Below are 26,191 nucleotides of genomic sequence, written 5' to 3' on the forward strand. Positions count from 1 at the left end.
AAATTATACAAATGATTGTTTTAAGTTTTGTTGTTAACCACTTTATTGAGTTATATAGGTCGACCGGTTTTGGTTGCACTCAACCTTCTTCAGGACAATGGAAATGTAAACTAAACTAAATTAAATTTAGAGGACAATTAAAATGCAAAGAAAATGAAAAGAGAAAGCTTGTGCTAGAGGGAGAAAACATCAAATATAGGCTGGTGGAGGGGTAGGTAGGTAGAGGAGTAAGGTAATGTAATTGTCCTCTGAAATTAACTTAATTTAGTTTATATTTCCATTGTGCTGAAAGGTTGAGTGCAACCGAAACCGGTCGACCTATATAACTCATAAAGTGGTTCAAAACAAAGTAAATTGTTTTTTTTTTAATTTAAATTCATTTAGTTCAAGGGTGTATTTGTTCAAAAACATTAATGCAATAACCATTTTAAAACTTAGAAAACGTAATAATTTATTTCGTATTCATTCAATAGCTTGTACATATAACCCATATGTAATATGGGTTCCAGACTGGAGAATCGTATTCAAGTTGACTTTTAACAAAGGCAAAATACAACAGTTTAATACACTTAATATATATATATTTTTTTTTTGGTAAACTAATGTTTAAGACAAGATTTTTTATGCATAGCACAAAGAGTAACAATTATTTTTATAAGCAATAATTATTAGCCTGAAACACTCATCCACATTGAAAAATCTCCTGATAAAAGATACATGACGCCAACAGGACAAAGATACAGGGATAAAAGATACAGGACGCCAACGGGTAATAAGCAGTAATTGTTGAATGAAACACTAGTATATATTGAATTATTTCGCGGATAAGAGATAAGCCGCCATAGCTCAGTGGTCAGAGCTGTCGATCGGAAATCGAAAGGACACGGGTTCATGTCCCGTTGGCGTCATGTATCTTTAATCATGAGATTTTTCAATGTGGATGAGTGTTTCAGGCTAATAATTATTGCTTATAAAAATAATTGTTTACTTAATATTGTTGAAATTTCTAGTTACACTAGTTATAAATCCCAACATTTGTAAGCCCTTGTTAGAGATTTCCATTATGTGGTTAACAATAGAAAGATTTGACTGAGAAGTAATGCCTAAGTCTTTAATTTGTGTTAACGTCTCAATAGTACTCGTATTCTTATTAATATTCTAATTAAATATCACTGAATTTTTTATTCGAAAAAATCAGACTATTTGACATTTTGAGATATTTGAGTATTTATATACAAGAAAAACAATATTGAACCAAGGTGTGAACCCTGTGGGACTCCACTTTTTGCGTTAATTTTTTCTGACTGGGAGGATTTTATTTTCACAATTTGATGCTCACCAGTAAGATAGCTTTAATTTAGATGTTTCTAACCATTCTTCAAAATAAAATGGTTTTCGAAGATTTTTTGTCAATTCACGTTTTACTACAAACAGTTGGGATTTTTGTGCGGTGATCACATAAAATGAAAGTTATTTTTATACGAGTCGATATATTTTTATTATAAAATATACACAGTACATACACATTGAACATATTAACAGAAAATACTTACATATCCATAATAAATGGGCTGTTAGAGTAATGAAAGAGTTCGACATTTGGATAATGTACAGGATGTTTAACGGTAAAGTGCACTCCGGAAGGTTACGCATAGATGGCCATCTGCTAGCTGTTAATAATACAGGGATTGAGACTTAGACAAAAAAATAATTGTAAACACAGGATTGAGGACAAAATGATATCAAAATATTTTAAATGTAGAGGAAGAAGTTTTTTCAGAAATAAATTGATTGTAATTTACAATGCAGAGATATCTCCTGGATACTTGTTATTATAGCAAACAAGCGATTTCCACAGTTTATCTTCTGGAGTAGGACCTTCCTGGTTGTTGCAAGCGTCAAAAGATGCTTCAAACTTCTCTGGATCGGTAGGGGGATAGATCAGCTTTAGTCCAGCCTCCTTGTCTCCGTTGCCTTCAGGTGTGGCCATGCCTATGGTTTTGTAGACGCAGAAAGCGTACTTCTTGACCCTCTCATCATCCACGGTGAAGTCTCCTCTGCGCACCTTGAGGATCAGCATGGGGTTGGCAAAAGTGGTGGCATCGCAGTAGGTCCGGATGACGCTAATACCAATCGACTTGATAAAACTCTGACCCTGAAAACAAAGACGCATTAATGGTGGTTCCATTATAAAATAGATTACTGGAATAACAGACCATTGAAAAAAAGTGCGGTAAAAACACACACACCTAATCTAACCTAACCTAATCGAACCTAACCCAACCAATAATTACTTAATCTGATTCTGTTTTATGACTATTCTGTTTTATCCAGTTGCCTATGATCTTTACCCAATCAAAATAAAAAAAAAATGGGCAGTTGACTATAAAATATATATTATGAAGAAGAATGTCTGACTGTGGCGGATGGCGTGCAAAAAAATCTACAGCTTCATTCCCAGATTGATGAAATTTTGCACACTTGATATTCAAAACAGAAGGAAGGTTACCGTCTATACGAAATTTTGGAAAACCACTCCCACCCTATTTTGCAACCGATATTTATTGGTGAAATTTTGCAAACTGTTTGTTTGTTGGCTTTCAAAAAAGGGAGAAGTTATTGTCTACATCTGATTTAGAAAAACTAGGACAGTGCCAGGGACTTTAGCCAGTGTTAACTATTAAGCAACAAAAATATCGTAAAAGCAACGAAAACCTTTGAACGTTGAGCTGAGTGACACTTTCCGCAATATGTATTTTTTCTTCATACAAGTGTGCAAAACAAGATAAATCAGTAGAAGGGTGTTATCTGTGTATCTATGAGCCCAACGTAAGTTCAATTTGACCTTAGTTCTTATAAAATTGATCCATATTTTCAAATTTCGAAATTCCTTCTTGAATAGATTCACATTGTCATCGGCCTTTCTCAATCCTAGAAGTAAAAATATTTGATTTGTAAATTTGTAAAATCAGTTTTAATTCTAATTATCCTAATCCTAATCCTAAATTATTGGTTTAGTGTACACGGTATGGAAAAATGTGAAATAACTTTTAAAAGCTAAAAAAATAGTGGTATACTTATATTTTTCAGTAGCACTAATTTGCATTTAAGAAAACTGTTTAATAAACAACTAATCAATTTATTTATTAACGCCTTTTATGGATTTTTACAGTGCATTTTTGAAACATAAGAGTACTAACATAGCAACAATTTTTTATATGAATTTTCTTATGAATTGAAGAAATCCACTGACTATTAGTATTCTGGGCAGTGAGGAAAACATAATACGACATAGAAGTTAGTCACAAAATTTCCACACGAAAATTAATTACGACTTCTAATATTACGTAATGGAATTCGATACTAATCATGCAAGCAATTCTGGACTACCATATGAAATATAATATGCATCGTTTTAAATTTTACACAGAATTATGACGTCAGTGTATATTAGGGTGTCCCAAAAAAATTAAAGTTGTTATTTTTGAACGCATACCTTCTAATTTTGTTTTAATAATGACAAAACACTTATAAAAAAAATTTCGTTTACTTTGGACAACTGCAACCCGTGCCGACTTGCATCGAAAGATGTCAGTACTTGTACATTAAGACGCCAGCGAGCAAACGTGTTGATGAGCTTGTAGTAACTTGCTATTTTGTTAGTAAACGAAAATCACTCGTTCAGGCAAGATGTTGTTAGATTTACGCACTTCTAAAAAGAGTATATTTTAATAGGAGTCGTAAAACACCAAATATCGGGTTCTAAACTGCCATCTAATGGACAAGTTCTTGAAATTTTGTTCTACAATATCCGGAAAGTGAATTTAACTGTCAATATATACCAAATATAGCCATAGTTGGTATTAAAAGCTGTGTTTGAAGTAAAAATCAGTCAAGTGACTACAAGCCCTGACATACCACTCTTCAAAAAGTTTCGAGATAACTGTAAAAATGTTGATCCCGATAAAATTCAGTGCTACAGAGAAAATCTCACATTGCACCTAACTGCTTCCGAAATCGATGATTTGCTTGACTTTTACCGTACTGCACTGACAACAAAAATACTTGGAGATGACTATTGAGAGTTTTTAGAGCTGTGTGTGATAGTTTTAGGAGGAGATACAGCGAGAACATTAAATATTCGGCCTCCAGGTGCTCGATGGATAGCAAAGGCGCTTTATTCCTTGAAAATATCATTAATTTGTGCGCAATTTAAAATTACCGGTAAGGATAAGGCGGCACTTTTAGACGTTTGCCTGTTCATAGTAACATCCTATGTCAAGCCATGGCTACAATGTATTATAGCAGTTAAAGCACCTTACCAGGACTTGTGCTTTTTGAAATCGATAAAGGCTAAAGAAAAAAATGATGAAAACATCTCAATGGCAGCTTTATTTCTGTTCAGTAAGCAGTAATGGTATTTTACCGATGAAGGATCTATTTTATAGCTGTTTGACGACGCTGTGGATCAAACAACTAAAATACAAATGCTCGAAATACCAAAAAAAATAATTTATCAACTGAAAGAACTGTTAAGTTAATGCAAGATTTTCATGGCTTAATCTCACGGTCGAAGAGGAACGAAAATAATTTTTGTTACGATGCGTTCAGGAACACCGGAAGATTTATCCTGACTAAAAAACAAACTATGAAGTAAAAATTTAATCAATAAACCATTTTTAAATATGAAATACTACATAATTAAACATATGTGCATTTTTAAATTTTATTTATCCGACAAAAATGAATGTTGAAAATCCTTCCATATTAACTCTGTACCATATGTTTGGTATCAAGTCGGCACGGGTTGCCGGTGTTTAATCAAAATAATATTTATTGTATGAGTTTTTGGAATCAAATGAAATAAAATAAGAGGGTATGCATATTTAAATTAATGAATTTTTTTTTTCCTTATGTCCTGGGACACCCTAGTGTATATGTATATTGTATATCCTTCTGTATGACAATTTGAGCATATTCAGGTTATTTATCTGAGTGTTGTAGTTCAACAAATACTTATTTTAAAACATAGAAATCATTAACAAAATATTATGTCTTTTCAATTGCTTGTAGTACATTTATGTGGGTCCCAGACAGAAAAATTGAACTCATGTTGACTTTTAAGAAAGAAAAATATGACACTTAATATACATGTACATTCTGGCATCACGTTCATCAATCAAATGCATTGTACGTATAACTTTGTATTAGTGATTGACGAACCGGTGGATACAATCTGTTAGACATTGATCGTAGTTTGACTAGTCTATAGTTAGTAATAACATATATAATTGTAGAAATGTATTATATATTTGTACAGCGCCCTTGAGGTGATTTTGCGCGAAGCTATACAAATCATCGAAATATATTTTTCCGACTTTATGTCCGGGTTAAATCTTCCCCACAGGAAAAACTAAACCCTTCCACACACTTTTCCACAAATGATCATCTAGTCAATCTACATTATAAAAGTGCATTATATAAGCATAATAAATACAAAACAATACAAGAACAACACGTCAACTCACCAGAGATCAATTGTGAAAATAATTCACCGACTCCAGATATGTTCTTATCAGAGGGTTCGTCTCGGTAGAACTTTTAATTGGACCTATAAATCCTTCGAATCCCTCAATATAAATATTTAAAAAATCTTTCGTAATCCTAGATGTATTTAAAATGACTGATTTTAGCATTTTAATGTATAAATTCTTTGACAGATCTAATACGCCTAAATTTTGAATGAGAGAGCTAGGTATAATGCCAGTAGTCCAAATAAAAAATGGTAATATTTTTATGGTCTGAGAATGCCAATTTCTTTTAATCTCATTTACAAAATCTGTGTCTTTTCTTATTTTTTCAGAAACAGATCTTTGAATATTAAAGGAATTTGGAATAGCGACATCAATGATATAAGTTATCAAATTAATTTAGTAATATTTTTATTGTATTATTATTGATATAAAATACTTTATAATGCAAATGTGAATAGTAGAAGAAGTCGGGGGCGCCCGTGGAAGACATGGTACGATCAAGTTATCCAGATACCATAACTATAAGAGTATGTATGACACAATGTATGATTGTGAATAGACAAAGAGTGTGTTTCAAGACCGTTAAGGCGACATAAGACTCTAATGCCGCGGGTTTGCTCGCGTTCACATTTTAATTATTTCTGATGAACGTATTACTAAAATCTCAAATGTTTCTAAAGAGATCCCCACAAATGTAAGATATTTATATTTAAGATTAATAAAACGGTTTTAAAATTTTACAAAAAGTTTTTCAAGTATAAAATTAGCTATAAACAAGAGATTTTATATTTCTAGACGATGAATTAGTAACTTCCCGAGGGATTCCTCTAGAAAAATTTGAGATTTTAGTAATACGTTCATCAGAAATAATTAAAATAAACCCCGCGGAAAGATCGATTTTCTAGGCCTGCTAGGGCAAAGTCGACCTATGTGCGTCAATTAGGCCGAGCCGCGCGCTGAATATTGTTTTACACCACTTCATCACTTATGTCGTTAAGATTCCGACTTTATTTTAGAGATTGGATAGGGCAAATGGAAACCGTAAGTCTGTCTAATACAGCAAGGCCGCGCGTCGCAAATTTTAGTGCACGGCTGCTTCACTTACATCGTTAAGATTCTGGATATATTTAAGGGTATAGTCTGGTGTTAATAAGTTTTTTGGCGATCCATCCTCTCTGCCTTCACCTTCGAGGAAACGGCGTGATGGTTAGTTAGTTAGTCTATCCACTTAGGTACAGATACAGGATTTTCCAATAAGAGGTGTTATTTTGATATTCTATCGTGAAAGATCAATAATTTCGTTACTTGTGTGGCACTTAGCGCCGTCTTGTTGAAAATAAACGTTGTCCAGATCAATACCATCTAATTCCGGCTATAAAAAATCATTAATCATCTCTCGATAGTGCAATCCATTCAGTGTAACTGTTACTCCAGCCTCATTTTCGAAAAAGTAAGGCCCAATGTCTCCGCCGGACCACAAACCGCACCAAACAGTCACACGTTGAGGATAGAGAAGCTTTTTAACAATAACTTTTGAAGGTTTTCCGAGCCCCAGATGCGACAATTTTGCTTGTTGACGAAGCCACCGAGGTGGAAATGGGCCTCATCACTCAAGATGATTTGCATTTGATTAATTCAAGTGAATTTTAATAATTTCAATGCGTTGTTGAAGCGTGTATCGTTCCATTTATATCAATGGCGTAGTTTTTACTTGTCGAATGTTAAAAAATGACAGCTTTAAAAGTAACATCTACCGAAATAGCGGGCTATTCAAAATAACACCTCTTATTGGAAAACCCTGTATTATTTTGAAAATAAATATTTGTACATTTTATTGATATTTTACCTGCCCAAGAGCAACCAAACTTTCGATGACCAACAAAAGACTTGTAGAATTCATTTTGAAAAGATTTTATTAACAATTTAGAATTTTTTTTGGCATAGGATTCCAAAGTAGGTCCCAAAGACTTCAAATGAGTGACTGATGATTTCGTAGTTGTCTTCTAGTTTATAAACTAATCATTTTTACAAGAGGAAGAGACAAATTATTGTGGCCCATAATGTATTAGCATTTTAGGATAGTAATCGTATTATTTTTGTTATTATTTGCTAATTCCATAGATATAAAATTTATAAAAAAAATCATGAGATATGACTTAATGGAGAATGTAAGGTATTTTTTTTATCAGATTCGATAAATTTACATATTTTCAAACATTATTTATAATGTGGGCCTCACTGGGTAATCGAATAATATTCAATAAAAATAAATAATAATAAAAAAAACTGAGATAATACTGAAATAAAATACAATAAAAAAAGGTGGGAAAAAAAGAAAAACAAAAAAAAAACGGATAATATGACGTACGGTTGTATATAATGATATTTACAATGTAATGGCATTGTGTATACTATGTATACGTATATGAGTAATATACGGGAATTAATGTTTAATGTTTTTATCGCCAGATATTTGTGATGTCTTTGTCTAAAGCTTGTGTTTGCCGTCGGAGTTTTTCTGGTATTTTTGTACGATTGTCTAACTGGTCTATTAATGATAATTTGTTGAATATTGAATGAAGACACTGAAATTCACTTTCTATTCAAAAAAAGAAGAGTTAAGTTAAAAATGAGTTATTTCCGGCACATGCACACGCCCACTGTAAAATTCTTTCGGTTTATTCCCCAGTAGATATGTTTTGTGTGTTAAAAAAACGTCGCACATGAGTCCCAACTGTACGTAGCCAGTAGGAGTATGACTGGGGGGAGACAGAGAGAGAGAGAGATAGTGGAAAGTTGAGAAGCACCTGGCTATTCGAATCTGGTCACCAAATAAGACTAATTCCATTCCAAGCGACGTTTCGATACTAAATGGCTGTCTTGCACGAGGGCGTTACTGAGAGTATTTATTTATTTATTTATTGTTTATTTGCAAAAACAGTATGAACCAGAACATTGCAATATCGATAATTAACATTTACAAAAAAGTGAATAACAAATAGGTACATTTACAAGTGGGACAAAGAAAAAAGTTTCAAATTTAGATTTACAATTTTAAGTATTGAATAATAATATTTCACGTTTAAATACGTTGTAGGACATGTGGAAAATATCCACATTTCCTGCGAGGCAGTTAATTAACCTAGTGATTCTTCCCAAGGGCATCACCATTGGTAAGTTAGTTCTGCACCTAGGAAGAATCAAAAGCCTGTGTTGGCGGCCTCGCGCGAAATTATCCGGGACATAAAATCCTATTTTAGCCAGAATGTCTGGTATTGATACTAAACCGTTTAGTAGCTTATACGCCATCAGGAGTAATGCAACATCCCTTCTGGAACTAAGGCTGCATATACCCAGCATTCCCGAGATAAATGCTGTTGGAAACAGCCATGGGTAATAACCAAACTCTCTCATGTAGAGGTATCGTAAAAACTTTTTTTGTAGTATTTACAAGTAAATATAATATACTAACAAGAAATAAAATGGCCAATGGAAGTTATCCACTCGTATTTTTCCATTAATGCCTTGTGGCTAAGTAGTGCAAAAAAGATGTACGCACAAAATAATTTCGCTTTTTATTGTGCTAAATATTATAAAATTATTCACAAAAATATGACATAACAAGGTTAAATTTATTTTGTGTAAATATGAACATAGTTACCAAAAAATATATCTGAATTACGTTCTGTGTATTATAAAAAAGTGTTTTATTGTACGCATTACAACAATGTTTGTAGTTTTATTGATTCAGAGAAATTTTTTATTTTTGATTTTTCCTGATATTGTTGTTTCTTATTTTTGTTGTTTTTTATCATAACTATTGTTTTTATTTTCATTGTTGTTTCATGTTTTTGACACAGTAAACGTTGGGATGCTGAATCATAATATGACTCCCAATGCCGTCAACTGGTAGAAAATTCCCTTTATCTTATTCCCCTCCCCACTCCCTCCAGTCTCATAATATCCCCAAATTGGGGATGCCATAGTCTCACTGGTTCCTGACAGTTGGGAATCTTGCTACTTATATTCACATTTTTATGTAAAAACCGCACAAAAGTCCTAACTGCTTCCAACCATCAGCAACCAGTAAGACTATGGAATCCCCGATTGGGGTATGTTGTGAGGGTAAAAGAAGTGAAGAGGGGAAGGAGATGATAAAGAGGAAGTACCTGGCTAATCAGATCTGGTCACCAAATACGGACAAAGCCATTTCAAGCAATGTTTCAATTCCGAATGGTAGTCTTGTCACCAGGACAAACTTAAACTAAAACAACATAATCAAATATAAAGTTCCTACAATTATAAACTTATCTTTGAAATTTTTCATTCATAAATGAAACTTGTACTAGGCATATATATATATATGCCTAGTAATATGACCTAAACCAAGCACGTATTTTGCCCAACATCATTATACATACCAAGGAAAATGTTTCTTTAATTTCTCAGGCCTCAGTCATATTCAGTCGGACGGTCGAGTATTTCCGCTTTGCAATAAAACACAAATAAATGGAATATTTTTAAACATTCCAAAAATAAATAAAAAACTGCTTTAGAAAGGTGATGAAATATATTCTCATATTTTATTATTATAAATAAAAATATATTAAATTTTTTGAAACACTTAAATTTTGACTGCAAACATTAAAACTAAAATAACTGATAACCAAAAAAATATTTTATTAGACTAATGCATTACAAAATTTACTGTAACGTCACTTTTTGTCGTTTTATTTAAAAATAATTAATAAAACTCGTACGTTTTTTCAAATTGCGTTCGTATCTTTGGTTTCATAAAGGTGCACATTTCTTTTCTACCGTGGTTAATTTCTATATGTGAATATAAAGCGTGGTGTTTTTTCTTTCTAACACAGTTTAGATCATATTTCTAAGCATAACAGTCAGACTCAGACTAAGCGTAGCAAAATCCTGTTTTAACTCGCCGTTTTTGCATTTCAAATGTTTGTACGTTCCGTTTCAGTTTCAAGATGGTGGAATTTCAATGGAAGAAACAGAACTTTCTTTAGCAGATGGACTCGCCAACATATTTTTTCGTTTTAACTTTAAAAAAAAATAGATTAAATAATTATGTACAAATTTTTCAAATTAAAATATAAATTATTACAAACAAAAAAAAACATGTTAATCAAAAATTTTGATGGTTCACGAGTAACTCGTATTTACAAAATAATTTCATCTGCCTTGTTCTAACAAAAACAGTGAATTCTTTGATAAAATATGAAAGCATTTCCATAAGGTAAATAGCTAAAATAATAATATTTGTACAAGATTTTCGGAAATGTTAATTATTTACCTTAGGTATTTCGTAGAAGATTGAATTTCCACCTATTTTCTCAAGGAAAATATTATTATTCTACCAAGCTCATGTTTAACTGCTAATGCCGGTGTAGTCCCGTTAATTAAGACTAACAAGTAGGTTCTCGTAACATTTCCAACTTCGAAGCTTTAACCTGTTGATTGCTATCATTTCGTTATTATACCCACGCACATATATGGTGGTTCTTATTTGACCTAACATTTTAAGTGAAGGTGGTATATTCAACTACAATCATTAATTCATTTCATTAACGACAGAAATATCCTAAAATAAACTCGGAATCTTAACGACGTAAGTGAAGAAACTGTGCTCATAAATATGTGACGCGTGGCCTTGGTGTTATGGTCGGATTTTCCCTGGCTCTCAAATAAAGCGGGAAACATAACGACATAAGTGAAGAAGTCGTGTACAAAAATATGTGACGCGCGGCCCTGGTGTATTGGATAGACCTCCGGTCGGATTTTCCCTGTCAAGTACTATACAATAAAGTTTGAATCTTAACATGTTCCCTCCATCATTCGTATTTACATATTCTCCTGTTCAAACCATTTTCAGAAATCTACTTCTTCTTGTTGAACACTTATAAAGGAGCCTTAAATGTAGGAAAAAGTTTAGTAGGGGGCAGGTTAAGGCTATATGGGGGTGATCAAGTGTTGTTCCCAGCCATTATGACGTAAATATAATATATATTATTGAATTATATATTATTGAATATATATTATTATTATTGAAAGAATTCAAAGAAAATTTCTACGCTTCGTCAATTTTAAACTTAACATCCCTTTAGAACACATAAATTACCAGTCATTATTGAATCATTTAAATATTCCGACATTAGAAAACAGAAGAAAAATAAACGACCTAACCTTTTTATTAAAATTATTGAACTCTAAATTCAATTGTTGTGAACTCCTGCATTTAATAAATCTACACATACCTACACGAACAACTAGGCAAATATCAACATTTTACATACATACATCTCATTCCAACTATAGTTTTCACTCTCCAATACAACGTTTACACAGTCTTGGTAACAAATACTTAAATAATATAAATGTATTTGACAATAATTTGAACTTGGCCAACTTTAAACGGAGTATGTGCGAACTATTTTTACATACTTTGTAAACTATTGTTATCAACTAATTTTATACCTTCTTATTAACATTATCGTTGATTTGGAGGATTTTGGCAAATTTTATATTTTTTGTCGCACTTATTTGCACTCTATCATACCTAATTTTTTAAACTCTTATATTTTATGTAACCTATATTTTGCTAAATCTGACATTTTTATATGTAATCTATATGTATTTTTTTTTATATAAAATGTATAACTAAAAAAATAAAGATGTACATTATTATATGTAAAAGCCCTATGGGCGTTTAAATGAAATAAAATAAAAAATAAAAAATAAAATAAAAATATATTAATAAACATGACATCTGTGTCAATAGAAGATTTTTGAATAAATAAAATTTATGTCGTCGCAACTTCTTTGCATACACTCGAAAATATACGGCGCATGAGAGGATGGAATTAGAAGTTGGACGTAACACGAATATGAAAATGAAATGCAAGAAGGTCGTATCAAGTTTAGAAATAAAAGTTTAAGGTTTCATAAGATGTATCAATGCGAATAAAGTAAGCGATGCGTGAAAAACAGAGTTGTATGGCACAATTATATCGATATTTATATTGGAATGGCTTTTTGACAATTATTACAATTTATTGGATAGCCAGCACTCTGCTATATATCACTTAGCAGGGTGCAAATTATTTGGTGATTTAACAGGGTTGCCTGGGTTCGCGTGGTGAGAATTATCTAGGTTTTGGCTCTATCCACCTCCTGCATAGCAGGACGGATTGAAGGATACTGGTCGAGGGAGGCCCTTTTATCGCCTTCTACTGCAGTTGGAGGATGGATTCACACTTCCACCCCTGAACATAATGATCCCTACAGTTTGAAGTCTTTCGTGGTTTATGTCTCAATGTTGTGAAGTTAAAATTTTAATACGTGGCTAATAGAATATTGTTTAAGAAAAGATATACACTAGATAACAAAACAAAAATTAATAAATAAAAGAAACTTGAAAAAAAACGACTCTTCCCACCCCTCATACCTTTTCCTTTCCAATACTTCCTCTCCTTCATTTCCTTAAAAATAACTTCAACACAGCATCCCGTAAAATGACATATGCCCTGAGGGAAATTAATTTGCCCAGGGCCCCTTTTGTGAAGTTAATGTAAGTGCAAGGTCGAGTAGTACACATTTTTTTTTAACATTTACTGTAATAATTATAAATATTTTTTTGCTGCCTGCATTAATGACAGAGTGCAATTGTTATGACAGAATGTAACTTGTTATGCCATGTTTTTTTAAGTGAATAATTCAACAAATTACCGTGTCCTTGAGAATGTGAATTGCCCAATCATCTCGTACTTATTTTTTACCAAACTAAATTTAATAAAAAAAGAGTGGATAATACTATTAATAATTTTAAAAATACTTTATTTGAGTTAAACATGTTTGATCAAATTGAACACTCAAAAACCTCTTTTGGCTATTGAGTGTTTACCGTTTATAATAGATTGAAAGAAAATGGTTGGAATCGGTGAATTTTGAAAGGAACCAATAGTTTATTTGAATTTTAAAAAGTGAACTAATATATATTTTAAACTAGCTCAACACATGACCCCGGGGAAAATAGTTTCCCTCAGGGCATATGTCATATTTGCGAATGCAGTTATATCTTGAATGTAACATATGTTCCTGCATTCCTCTACCCAATTACCTATCCTGGCTGTCTGACAGGCTGGAGTACCTACATTCAGTTACATTGCAACAAATTTTTTATTCATTACCAGTCTTTTAAGAAAACCGGTGCAGTGATCATGTTTTTAGCTTAATTAAGTTTAAATCTAGTCTACTACAGAAACCTGTGCAGTGATGACCAAGCAGTGTCCCTCAAGTACATACGAATGACGGCCGGCGTGGTCTAGTGGTATACGCTTTTGACTACAGATCCGAAGGTCGCGGGTTCGAACCCGGCGTGCGCAAATAAATTTTATTTGATTAATTTGTGTTATTTCACAATTAATTAATTTAAAAATAATATATAGTATATTTGCGGCACGTTCCAGAGTGGAAGATACTCTCAGTATCGCCCTGGTGTAAGACCACCATTCAGAATTGAAACGTTGCTTGAAATGGCTTTAGCCGTGTTTGGTGACCAGATCTGAATAGCCATGTACTTCCCCACCTTCCTCTTCCCCATCTCCCTCCCCTCCCCAATACCCTCAGCCTCACAACATACCCCAATTGGGGATGCCATAGTCTCACTGGCTCCAGACGGGAGCAGTTGGGACTCTTGTGCGGTAATACTGTAAAAAAAAAAAAAAAAAAATAACATCAATAAAAAATACCAAGGGTAGGTGAGAATCCTTTTCCGATTCTGACTATGAAAAACAATTACTCCAATAGTTGTTAAATATTGTTAACAGTCCACAAACTGATTCGTATACAATATTAGAGAATCCAGCTACCATTAGAGAGTCCAGCTACTATTAGAGTCCAGCTACTATTAGAGTCCAGCTACTATTATAGAGTCCAGCTATTATTAGAGTCCAGCTACTATTAGAGAGTCCAGCTACTATTAGAGATTCCAGCTACTATTAGACCAGGTACAATTAGTATCCAGCTACTATAAGGGAGTCCAGCTACTATTTAGAGAGTCCAGCTATCAATAAATTTGTAACATAAAAAACACTAAATTTTTACAATTCATTTTTTGTCGTTGTGAACAGAAGTTTGCATTCATTTGAAAAACAACTGTATTATTTGCATCGACTTAAAATTAATACTTGTTATAAGGTTGAAGTGAGTGGGGAAGGGAAGGAGTTGGATAAGGGGAAGAATGGGAAGTACCTGGATACACTAAATACTGTTATATCCATTTCAGGTACTTTTAAAATCAAAATTTGACAAATGTTCCGAATTTTTACGAATAATTATGAAAATTATATGATAATCTGTACAGCAGACCAAAATAATTTGTGGCTTCCTCTTATTACATATTGGACTATAAACTTGGATGAGCCAGTGTGAAATCATCAGTTACTCAGTTGAAGTCATCAGGATAGGATTTCATCATTCTTAACATGAAGACTGTTAGCCTGTTCTTGGTCCTTGCCAGTTGGGTTGCACTTGTTCAGGTAAATAAACAATCAATAAATTTATCTATATTTCAAATTTTAAATTTCTTCTTTCGTATGTTGGGGGGTTCAGAGGGGGACATCTAGGTCAGCGATCCAGTCTAGGGTCTCACGCGTCGCCCTGTAAACCTTATCAATCCCGCTGGGGAATAAATAGAGCGGGCATTCGTTGAGCACATGTTGTTTAGTCTGCACCGCACCGCATTCACACATCGCCGACTCTTTAAGCCCCCATCGATGCATCATTTATTTATTTATAAGTACATGTTACATGATTAATACATTTATTTAGAGAAGATACATTGAGCACCATACTAGGCAGCTGCCTGTTTCATGGTGCCCAATGGAGGAATGGTTAGTTTAAATTTAAGTCAAGTGTAAATATATATTGGTAGAATTATAATTTTTTTTTGAAAATTGGTAAAAAGATGTTTTCATAACTCTCAAAAAATGAGTTCATGAGCTCATGGGTAAATAGCGGCTGTTGAAGCATCTTATCCTATTGATGAAGGACCAGAATTTACGAGACGAAGTTTCCATTTACTCCTGGAGTGAGATGCAATCAGAGGAGCTTTCTCTTTCCATCCATCGGGAAAGGTTTTCAGGACTTCAGGTGGCATGCAGGGTGAGAGAGGACATCATCGATCCAAGGTATTGCGTTATTTTGCAGCGCCTTCTTGTATTCAATCAATGTTGCAATCTCTCGCCTGATATTCCGTGGTGTTAAATTACGGGGAGTTGTCAATTAAAATCACTACTTAGTTTCAACCGTGATTTTGATTCTTGTATTTACTCATCTATATATGTATTCCAGTGGTCTTATCGGCGAAAAACTCTGATACTTTCTGTGGGATAATTAAGTTGTTAGTATTAAAGTAAGACAACAAAAGTCTGAGGCTTACATAAGGTAGCATCTGTTCAAATTTCCTCATCCCTGCGAATATCCCTATTACCATCATTTCGATAGCATAGACATTGGACATCGTAATACCCATTGCGATTTGTATCGCGTAGAGAATTAATATGTTGATATTTCTTAAGCCCACTCAAAGAGTATAGGCATTTCGAAGTTCTATTCGGTTAGATTTATCAAGATTTTTGACAAACGTAAGACTGCGTCTAGTGGTGATATTAAAGAGAACCCAAGCTAATCGAGGTCGCGTTATTCGTTTTTATAAAGCAAAAAATATTATTTAATCTACCCGTGGAAAATATTTTAAATTGAATTGAATCTGAATTATTGACAAATCAGTTCCCATTTTGAAAAAATAATTAAAACAATTTTCTGTTGCGTGATGATTGAATAATGATCATTCTATTATAAGTAAGTATTTATCGCTTGTCTGAAATCTTCGCACAATCAGCTTAAATTTTGGAAATGGCATTTAAATTAGAATAAGGCTGGCCGCATACAAACGTTTTCCGTATTCGATTTCCGAATTCGTTTTCCGTATTCAAAATTCCGTGAGACTAGCGCAAACGATCGTTTTTCTTCATTCGGAATGTATAAACGTCAGCACCAGTGTTGCCAACAAGGGCGCTATATCGCCATTTAGGCTACTCAGAGCGAGAATCGGCGCCGAAAAAATGTAAAATGTAAAAGGCGTCAATTAAGCTACTTCAAAAACATCAATTTTATTTTAAACATGTCCCGAAATTCTCTAGCCACCCCCCCCCCCCATGAAATTTATTTTTCTGGGGACAAATTTTATATTTTCTTGAAATTCTCTACCACCCCCCCAAGAATTTTTTTATTTTCTGGGGACAAATTTTATTTTTTTGAAATTCTCTAGCCACCCCCCCCCCCCACGAAATTTTTATTTTCACGTAAAAACATCAATTTTAAACATACCCCCCACTTAACAGCAAATTCGACTACTTTACGCTACCTTATGTATGAGAAACGGCGATATTAGGTCAAGATCCGTTGGCAACACTGAATTACTGAACGGAAATTTCCGAACGTTTGCGTCGGCACAAACAAAATGTATGCAAGAGCTGCGTTCCACATGACGTCATTAGGTTTTTTCCATTCGGTTTCTCCGAACGCGCCGGCTCGCATTCGGAACGTGCGTAAGGAATTTGTTCCGTTCGGAACTAAAACGAAAGTGTGCGGCAGTAAATGTATTTTCTACTGATTCCGTGCATTCGGATGTCCGAATACGGAAAACGAATTGGGAAATTGAATACGGAAAATGTATGTATGCGGCCAGCCTTAGAGTTAAGTAGGATACACAGACTATGGAAATAATTATGTTTAATTTGATACTTTTTATCGAAATTATCATTTTTTAAAGTTCATCTCGTATGCATCTGGTTTTGACGTTGATTTTGTATGACAGCTGAATCGGCGTTTTTCAAAATGTAACACCGTAAGCAGACTATCTTATCTTTCTAAAATATTAAAAGAATAATGGTTATTTAAGCGCTTGACTTCAAGTTGGCAGGCGCTTATGGCTGCCGCTGCACCGAGAACCATTTATTGGATAACCAACAACCCTGCCATATGTCACTCCAAGTAGTTCTGCACGTTTGTGTGACCGGGCCGGATCGGGAGAGACTGGTAGAGGGAGTCTTTTTGACCTCTCCAGCCGGAATCTCTCGACCCATCATTTTTCACCGCAGTGGGAGGGATAGATCCATACGTCCCTCACTCTTGGACACATTGACCCCTAGATTCTTACCCATCCTCTCCTTCCTTTCCCTAAAAATACCCTCCACACAGCATCCCGAAAGATGACATGCATCCCAAAAGATGAAAACTTTTTCGTTTCTATTTTTATTTATTTTTTAAAGTGTCGATAAAGTTTATTTAAATTTATTCGATAAAGTGTCTCCAGGCGTCCTTGTCCTCCGTTCCTTATAGGCCACGTCTCTTGTTTGCATCGCTTTCAATAACTTTTCCAGGAGCAGCATTGGTTATCTATTTTAATGGTATTTTTCACATAAGTTGGTCTTCAGCGGTCTTAAATCATATCCAAGTCATCTCATTTACATTTACATAAAATATACATATTTTTAAATTTGAACGCAGGGCCAGAGTTTGATCAAATCGATCGGCATCAACGTAATTCGAACTTACTGCGATGCCATGACATTCGCCAATCCCATGCTGATCCTCAAAGTGCGCGGTGGAGACTTCACCGTGAACGACGATAGGGTGAAAAGTTACGCTTTCTGCGTTTACAAGACCCTGGGCATCGCCACCGCCGACGGCAATGGGGACAAGGCAGCTGCCCTGAAACTGATCTTTTCTCCGACAGACCCGGCCAAGTTCGAGGCAGCCTTTGACGCCTGCAACAACCAGGTTGGAACCACCCCTGAGGACAAGAACTGGAAGTTCCTCATCTGTTACAGCAAAGCTTATCCCGGAGATATTATTGCCTTGTAAGGTGTCAATGTCCAATTCTACACATTTCTTGCAAATTGCTACTGTTGAAATAATTGTTACGACATACAGCGCTATTCCACACGCTTAACTTCAAAACAAATGTAGCATCTAATTCGCCAATTTATATTACTCTTTATTCATCCATTTATGGTTTTTATCATTAGGTAGCAGAAGTCGGGGACGCCCGAGGAAGACATGGCACGACCAAGTGAATCAGATACTTGAGTCGGGCCATGTGAAGAGTAGGTATGTATGAGACGATGTATGAATGTGAATGAGGCAAGGAGTGTGTGCCAAGACCAAGTTGCTTGGTGGTCCGTCCTCTCTGCCTACCCCTGCGGGGAAACGGCGTGGTGGTTAGTTAGTTAGTTAGTCGTCCATTTATATTTTACTAAAATCTAACATTAACATTTTTTCGGATTCACTGCTCACATTTAAAAGGAGTATCATGTCAATAATATAAGCTGTCCAATGTATATAAATATACACACACACTCACACAAACATAATCACAAACTTATTAACTACACACGTAACCTGGCAATTATATATGACTTCACAAGGAAACATATCACAGGTAACCAATACGAAATATTTCTTGTCTGCAAATTATTTCATCACTTTGACCAATGTACGCTCTAGTTTTATTATATAAAGTGAATAAATTAATCAAAAATGTCGCTGCAACTCATAAAAATAATGCTAAAATAATTCATTTATTTATCCGTTTTTTCAATTTTTGTACTTTTTAAATTTGTGTAGCGTAAATAAAACAATTTGTGTACTCTTTTGTCCATATTTCAATAAAATTTTCGTAAAATCATTCTGCCGAAACTTGTATAATATTTTATCGCCTTGCCTTCCATTTCACATGTCTTTCCTATTCTCCTATTCGGTAAACAATCTAATAGTTTCTCTATTAGCAGAAGCTTGTTTGTCGAAGATAAGTTGATATTATAAAATGACCTCAAAATACTACATGCTACAATGCTAAAGTTGTGACCTGTTGGTGGGATGCCTGGTGAGTATAGTGGACAAGGCAACATTTCATCGTCCAACTATGCAACTTTTGAAGGGTAGGTCGTGCGATGTGTGGTCGCGTTTGATATTGAGTATCTTAGTAAGATAATTTGCCAATTTAAACACAAACTTGGGTACTCCTTGCACAATGCACATGTCGCAGTTTTTAGTGCATTTAATCGATTTCTTGATCGAAAACATATGGTTTCCGTTGCATAAAAGACACGTCGATATCTACTTGACTGGTTTTTAGTTCAGTTCCATTAGGTGGTTCCCTACAGCAACCTGTAGGTTGAAGATAATTTTGATCATGTAGCATTATCTAATGAGGCTTATACTTAAGTAACTCGCTGGAGTGGAGGTAAACAGCGAAGATCGAGACATAAAGAACTGATGAAATAGAACAAGGGGTAAGTATGACACTGGTTTAGGGGTTCCTTGGAGACGGCCAGAACATGAAGCATCTTAGAATTGCAAGTAGAAAAGTTAACAGGAATAATAAGTTATTGTCAATGGGAATTATAAATAATATACGAATTTCAGACGAGGTTAAAGAAATTTTATTGAATATAATATTATGAACAGCATTTAGATTTTAATTCAATTGAACGAAGAAATCAAACGATTTTCATTATTGGTTTTGTAGGTTATTGTTTGTATCTGGTTGGCATAAAATGGTAATTATATCCTAGATAGCAGGTTGATGTTATAGTTTGATAATGAAATCTTACAAGGCGACGATATCTCCGGGGTACTCATTGTTGTAGCAGACGAGGAATTTCCAGTTCTTGTCCTGGGGAGAGGTGCCAGTTTGGTTGTTGCATGCTTTGAATGCTGCCTCGAATTTTTCCGGGTCGGTTGGAGGGAAGATCAGCTTTAAGGCGGCCTCAAGGTTTCCGTCTCCTTCAGCGGTGGCAATGCCTAGGATCTTGTAGACGCAGAGGGCGTATTTCTTCACTCTCTCGTCATCCACGGTGAAGTCTCCGCCGCGCACCTTGAGCACCAGCAGGAGGTTGGGCAGCGTCACCGCCTCGCAGTAAGCACGCACCACCTTGATGGCGGCGGACTGGAACAAGTTCTGGCTCTGGAACAACAATAAACAAAGAACTATTGAAGACTGTCCAAACACAAGAATTAACATCCCTTATTGTATTTTTTGAATTAGAAGATTTAACGTTAGTTTTTGATGATTTTTATGGCATCTGCAAAAGATGTGTCCAACGTTAATTTGGTTAAATAGAATAGATAAAGTGGATAAAAATCTTAGTTTTATTAAAAAAAAAACACCATTTACAATTTAGGAAATAAGTATTTGAGTGGATTCTATATTTGATACATCAAATGCTTCTCAGAAGCGTACAACCAGGGTGAGTGGGAGGAAAGAAAAGAGGGTTGCTTAGTGCAACTGGTATAGCACGTGAAAATTGTACATCGTTATACTGTCGCTGCAGTTATCATGTTACTAAGCTGACGCTTGACGGTTACATATCTTGATGACCACCAACAGTATATTTTCTCCACATTGTAACATTTGAGCTTACGTCAAGGGGTATTAAACATTTTGAAATTTAAGCTGAGAGTGCATTTACGGAAAACCAGCAGTGAACCTAGGTTTTTGATAGATCCATGTGATGGTAGGGAAAAAAACAGTTGGTAAGTCGTTTAGCTGATTGTATAATGAATCCGTTATCTATCGGTGAATGTCAAACGAATATAAATGAAGTGCATACGCTCGGCGTCTCTCTAGTTATCCATTGCTGATATATTGAAGATGACTCTAAAACACGACTATGGCATTTTAGCTGGCCACAGACACCTGCACCCATATAATTAAGAAGAACATAAAAAATGTCTTGTCGCCGTGTTTCGTAATCCAAATTTCTAAATAGCAAAAAACAATGTTGCTATCCGAGACTGTCTGTTTGTGTGATAGTTCTTCGTAAATACGCAACGGATTTTGAGAGGGTTTTCAATATCATTTAGAGAATTTCTTCCGGAAGGTTTATCTATACAATACTAGTCTATTATATTAATAGAAAGAAGAGAAAAGTCAAGCGATGCTGGGTAAACGTCAACTTGTATTTGCTTAATCGAAGCTTAAATTTCCAAATCAACCAATTGTGTTTATGAAATTCGAATGGGATGGAGATGTCGGGGCTAAATGAATGATTTGTTTCCATTCTAATTTGAATAGATGTCACATCTAGTTTTCTTCTTTATTCTATGACAACACCCTACAACCTAGAAGGATTTTCTTCTACAATATTCTACAACCACTATCAATCTCCAATCGAGCACCCCGGTATTAGCACAGACAAGAAGCCTCACGACCTAAATTCTCTAACTCGTAAACACCCAAATAGGTTTTTGGAACTGCGAATATATTGTTTAAACGGTACAATTATCACTAAACTATACAAAATACTAGGTATGATACAGTTAAAAGTGACCGAGGGGGATAAGGTCCCATTAGCTCAGTGGTAGAGCGGTGTCCCGGAAAGACAAGGGTCCTGGGTTCGAGTCCTAGATGTGACCGTATCCTTTTCTGATTTTTCTGTTTCAGATTTAGAAATCGCTAATATTATCTTCAATAATTAAATATTACAATTTGAGGTTTTACTCAATAAAGTTATTGCGAAAAATAAATAGAAAAGTTTGCTTACCTGCACAAGTGCAAGTGCACTCGCAAAAACCAACAGTGCTATGGAAAACTTCATAGTGAATCAATACTTTGTCAAGTGCGGAGCTGAATATTTCTTAGTGAAACTGATGTGTTTACTACGCTGGAGCCCGGTTTTATAGTAAATTTCTGATTACGTCTTTCTAAATTTAATATGTGACGGCAATATCTTTATTTTAAATAATAATTGCGACTTCTGTTCCAATAGCAGATGTTTGAATAAATAAAATATAATTATTGTCACTTGTTCTTTTTTATAAACTCATGTAATGTAATGAACGGTAAATTGCATAATAATGTATCCACATATGTCAGTATAACTCGCACTATATACTAAATATCAACAGTTTACCAATTTTTCTTATTTGCTTACCTAGTAAACAATACTCCTTTTGATGTTATATATATAATTTCAATAACTTTTTATACTTATAATTTTTTTTAATTCCTTACTCTTTACTATGTTTTATATTCATTTAAAATTCCTCTATATTACAATCTTTTGATATATTCTTTCAAATTATTTTAATGTATTTCACATAAAAACTAACTCGCACATATAAAATATAAACCGTATTTTTCTCTTATTAGTGCTTACATTGATTTCGCAAATTTAATTTATATATAAAATTTATTAATATACTTCTTACATTCTCTACTCTATACTCATTATTTATATACATCTTATATTCTCTTAAACTCTATACTCCTTATTTATATATCGCTTATGTTCTCTTAAACTCTATACTCCTTATTTATATACTTCTTATATTCTCTTAAACTATATACTACTTATTTTATTATTAATTAAATGCATTTTATATTTCTTTTAATTGCTTCTATATTTTATACTTGGTATAGTGTTTTAATATACTTTATATATAATATAGGGGTGTGTGCCTAGCTTGGTGGTCTAAATATACCTAATAATTGTAATAACCATTTCACTGATAAAAGAAAACAAAACTGTGGTCATGCCTATTTTAGTGTCTTGAAATATGGCACGACCAGCAATTTTCTTTATAACGTTAAAACTAGTCGTATTTAGATTATAGTAATTTATTTTTGGAGTATTATGCTGTGTTGTATTACCACCTTTTAACGTTTCGGACAGCATCCAGGTGCCCATCATCAGGGCAGATGTGAATTTAGATAAGCAAGCGTGTACCTACGATTTTTATTAAATTTATTTAATTTACGCATATTTCATTATGCGTACAGAAAAATTATTTTAGAGGAGTTTGAATGTTTTTTTGCATACCCCGTGGTCCCGAAAGCTTAAAAAAGAACTGGTTTGGAAAAATCTCGGCCGTAGTCCCCTCTAACCCGGCGAATGTCCAAAATTTAGAGTTGCAATTCATCGACACCAAACTCTTATTCTAATTGGTAATGCAATAGTACCACAGGCGCCAGCACTTCGGACCGTTGTGCGGAATTCATTTTTCCAAGTTTCCGCGTGCGCAAGTAAATGTTGTATGCTTAATTTGTGTTTTTTCACAGTTCATAAACTTAAAATAATAAATAGTACATTTGCGGCTCGTTCCAGAGTGCAAGATACTCTCAGTATCGCCCTGGTGTAAGACCACCATTCAGAATTGAAAAGTTGCTTAAAATGGCTTTAGCCGTGTCTGAATAGGCAGGTATTGCCTCACCTTCCTCTTACCCATCTCCCTCTCCTCACCACTACCTTCAGCATAACAACATATTACTGACTACAAGCGGTAGGGAGCAGTTGGGACTCTTTTGCGGTATTCAATTAAAAAAAGTACTAAGAAACTATCCTAAAAGATACGATGATAAAAATATTAAAGAGTTAATTTAATAAATGCAAAATTTCTTTGTTATGCCAGATGTGTTATTTCCTTTCAATTATAAGGTCATTTTCATTCGACTCTACTTATAATAGAGTTCTATTGCTAATGACCATCAGGCGAAACTAGCGATGGGTTATCACTCATTTTATTAAGAGCGGGAACCACAGTACAAGTTGAATATTTTCGTACTGCTCAAAGAGTCGAATCAATTGAACGAGGGCTCAATCGAACGGGAGCCGTGAGCTAAGAGCTTATTTTTTTTTTTTTTTTTTTTTTTATATTTACTCCACACAGGAGGCCCTGAAGAAAATAATTTCCTTCGGGGCCTATGTCATCTTTGGGGATGCTGTGTGGAGGGTCTTTTTTTGGAGAGGAAGGAGTGAACATGGGTCTTGAAGAGTCCCATGTTGTAGGAGGGAGGAAACGCAGAGGCCGGCAGTTCGTTCCACAGCCGAGCTGTTGAACTTAAGAACGAATCGTAGAAGCGACCCGTTCTCATGTGACAAGTGTCAACTGTGTACAAATGTTGGGCGCGCGTTTGGCGTGTATCCCGACTACGCACCGGTGCCGAAGGGATCAATGACGCTAGTTCCTCAGAGCATCTTCCATTGTAATACCGATAGAACAAGGACAGCATACCTACCTGACGCCTGTGCTCTAAAGATTGCAGTCCGTTTGTTAAGATTGGGGAATCTATCAAACGGACCGCCCGTTTCTGCACAGAGTCAAGGGTTTTTTTCAGGTATTTTGGGGCTCCAGACCAGAGATGGCTGCCAAATTCGACAGTAGGGCGCACTTGCGATTTGTACAGGGTGAGCAGTTGTGTACTATTAAAGTATCTGCGGGCCCTGTACAGTAAGCCCAGCTTCTGAGAGGCCAACTTTACTCTGGCTTCGATGGAGCCCCCGTACCTGAGCTGGTCACTTAAAGTTACACCAAGCATATCAATGGAAGGCCTGTTCGGAAGATTGCTTCCGTTGAAGGAGACTAGATTATCATTTGGATCCCCTTTAGACGTAATCAGACAGGATTGGGTCTTTGAAACATTAAATTCGACGAGATTATTTTTACCCCAGGAGGAAATACTCTCGAGATAACCGTCCATTCTCTGCTTCAAAGCCCTCCGAGCCGTTGGAGTTTGTGTGCCCTTTGGGGGCTTGTCAAACAAAAAGCTATCATGAACTGTACTGTCATCCGCGTAACAATGAATCGGTGCACATGTCAAAAGGTCATTGATGTGCAACAAAAACAAAGTCGGAGACAGAACCGATCCCTGTGGGACGCCAGCATTTATGGAGTGCGAGGAAGAGGTGAAACCGTCAGCAACCGCCTGAATCGACCTATCCCTTAAAAAGTCAGCAATCCACGTACAGAGGGATGCGGGAAGTCCGTAAGAAGGCAATTTGTTGACAAGTCCTCGGTGCCAGACCCGGTCAAAGGCCTTGGATATGTCTAGTGCGACCGTTTGGGTCTCACCGTGACGTTCCAGGCACCGCCCCCAAACATGCGTCACATACGCGAGAAGATCACCGCACGAGCGGTTCCGCCGGAATCCGTATTGACGGTCGTTGATAATTTTGTTCTTCTCGAGGTATGTGAGCAGTTTGTCGTTGATCACACGTTCCATCACTTTGGACAGAACTGATGTGATCGCTATGGGGCGGTAGTTGGCCGGGTTGGAGCGGTCACCTTTCTTGGGAATAGGGTGAATTACCGCTTTTTTCCAACCAGAGGGCACAGTGCCACACTTCAGGGACATTTTGAAGAGCTTTGTCAAAACTGGAACTATTTCCGCAGCACACCTCTGCAATACCAGGGCAGGTATTCCATCAGGTCCACTAGCTTTGTTCACATCGAGCCCCCGTATGACGTGGAGTACATCCCGATGCCGGATCCTCAGCTTTTTCATATAGAAGCCGCAGTGAGGAACCGACGGCGGAACAGCACCCCCGTCGTCGAGGGTCGAGTTTTCCGCAAAAATTTTCCCTAATAAGTTAGCCTTTTCGGTGGCGGTGTTTGCTAGTGAGCCGTCAGGTCTGGTAAGAGGTGGCAAACTGGGTTTGCAAAAATTTCGACCTATTGAGCCCGCAAGCGACCAGAATGCTCTGCTGCCATGCGGGCAGGCAGCCAGCTTTTTGCTGATCTGCAGGTCGTGTTCGAATTTTGACCTATTGATGATTCTCTTGCATTCCTTT

At 35.4% G+C, this 26,191-nt stretch overlaps 2 protein-coding genes across 2 annotated transcripts; both read right to left on the reverse strand.

The window, feature by feature from the left end:
• Positions 1-1,798: 1,798 nt before the first annotated feature.
• On the reverse strand, positions 1,799-16,074 carry LOC149410197 (uncharacterized). The gene is made up of 2 exons (XM_089648968.1): positions 16,045-16,074; positions 1,799-2,155 (listed from the first exon to the last, which is right to left on the reverse strand). Exons 1-2 carry the CDS (start codon positions 16,072-16,074, stop codon positions 1,799-1,801), a joined length of 387 nt encoding a protein of 128 aa, XP_089505094.1.
• Positions 16,075-20,046: 3,972 nt separating this feature from the next.
• On the reverse strand, positions 20,047-22,273 carry LOC149410198 (uncharacterized). The gene is made up of 2 exons (XM_089648696.1): positions 22,166-22,273; positions 20,047-20,586 (listed from the first exon to the last, which is right to left on the reverse strand). The coding sequence occupies exons 1-2, from the start codon at positions 22,217-22,219 to the stop codon at positions 20,230-20,232; spliced, it is 411 nt and encodes a 136-aa protein (XP_089504822.1). The 5' UTR covers positions 22,220-22,273; the 3' UTR covers positions 20,047-20,229.
• Positions 22,274-26,191: the final 3,918 nt, after the last annotated feature.

The sequence above is a fragment of the Hesperophylax consimilis genome, chromosome 28 (genome assembly GCF_061612785.1).
Source record: "Hesperophylax consimilis isolate HC1 chromosome 28, BYU_Hcon_1.0, whole genome shotgun sequence".
Taxonomy (NCBI): Eukaryota; Metazoa; Arthropoda; class Insecta; order Trichoptera; family Limnephilidae; genus Hesperophylax; species Hesperophylax consimilis.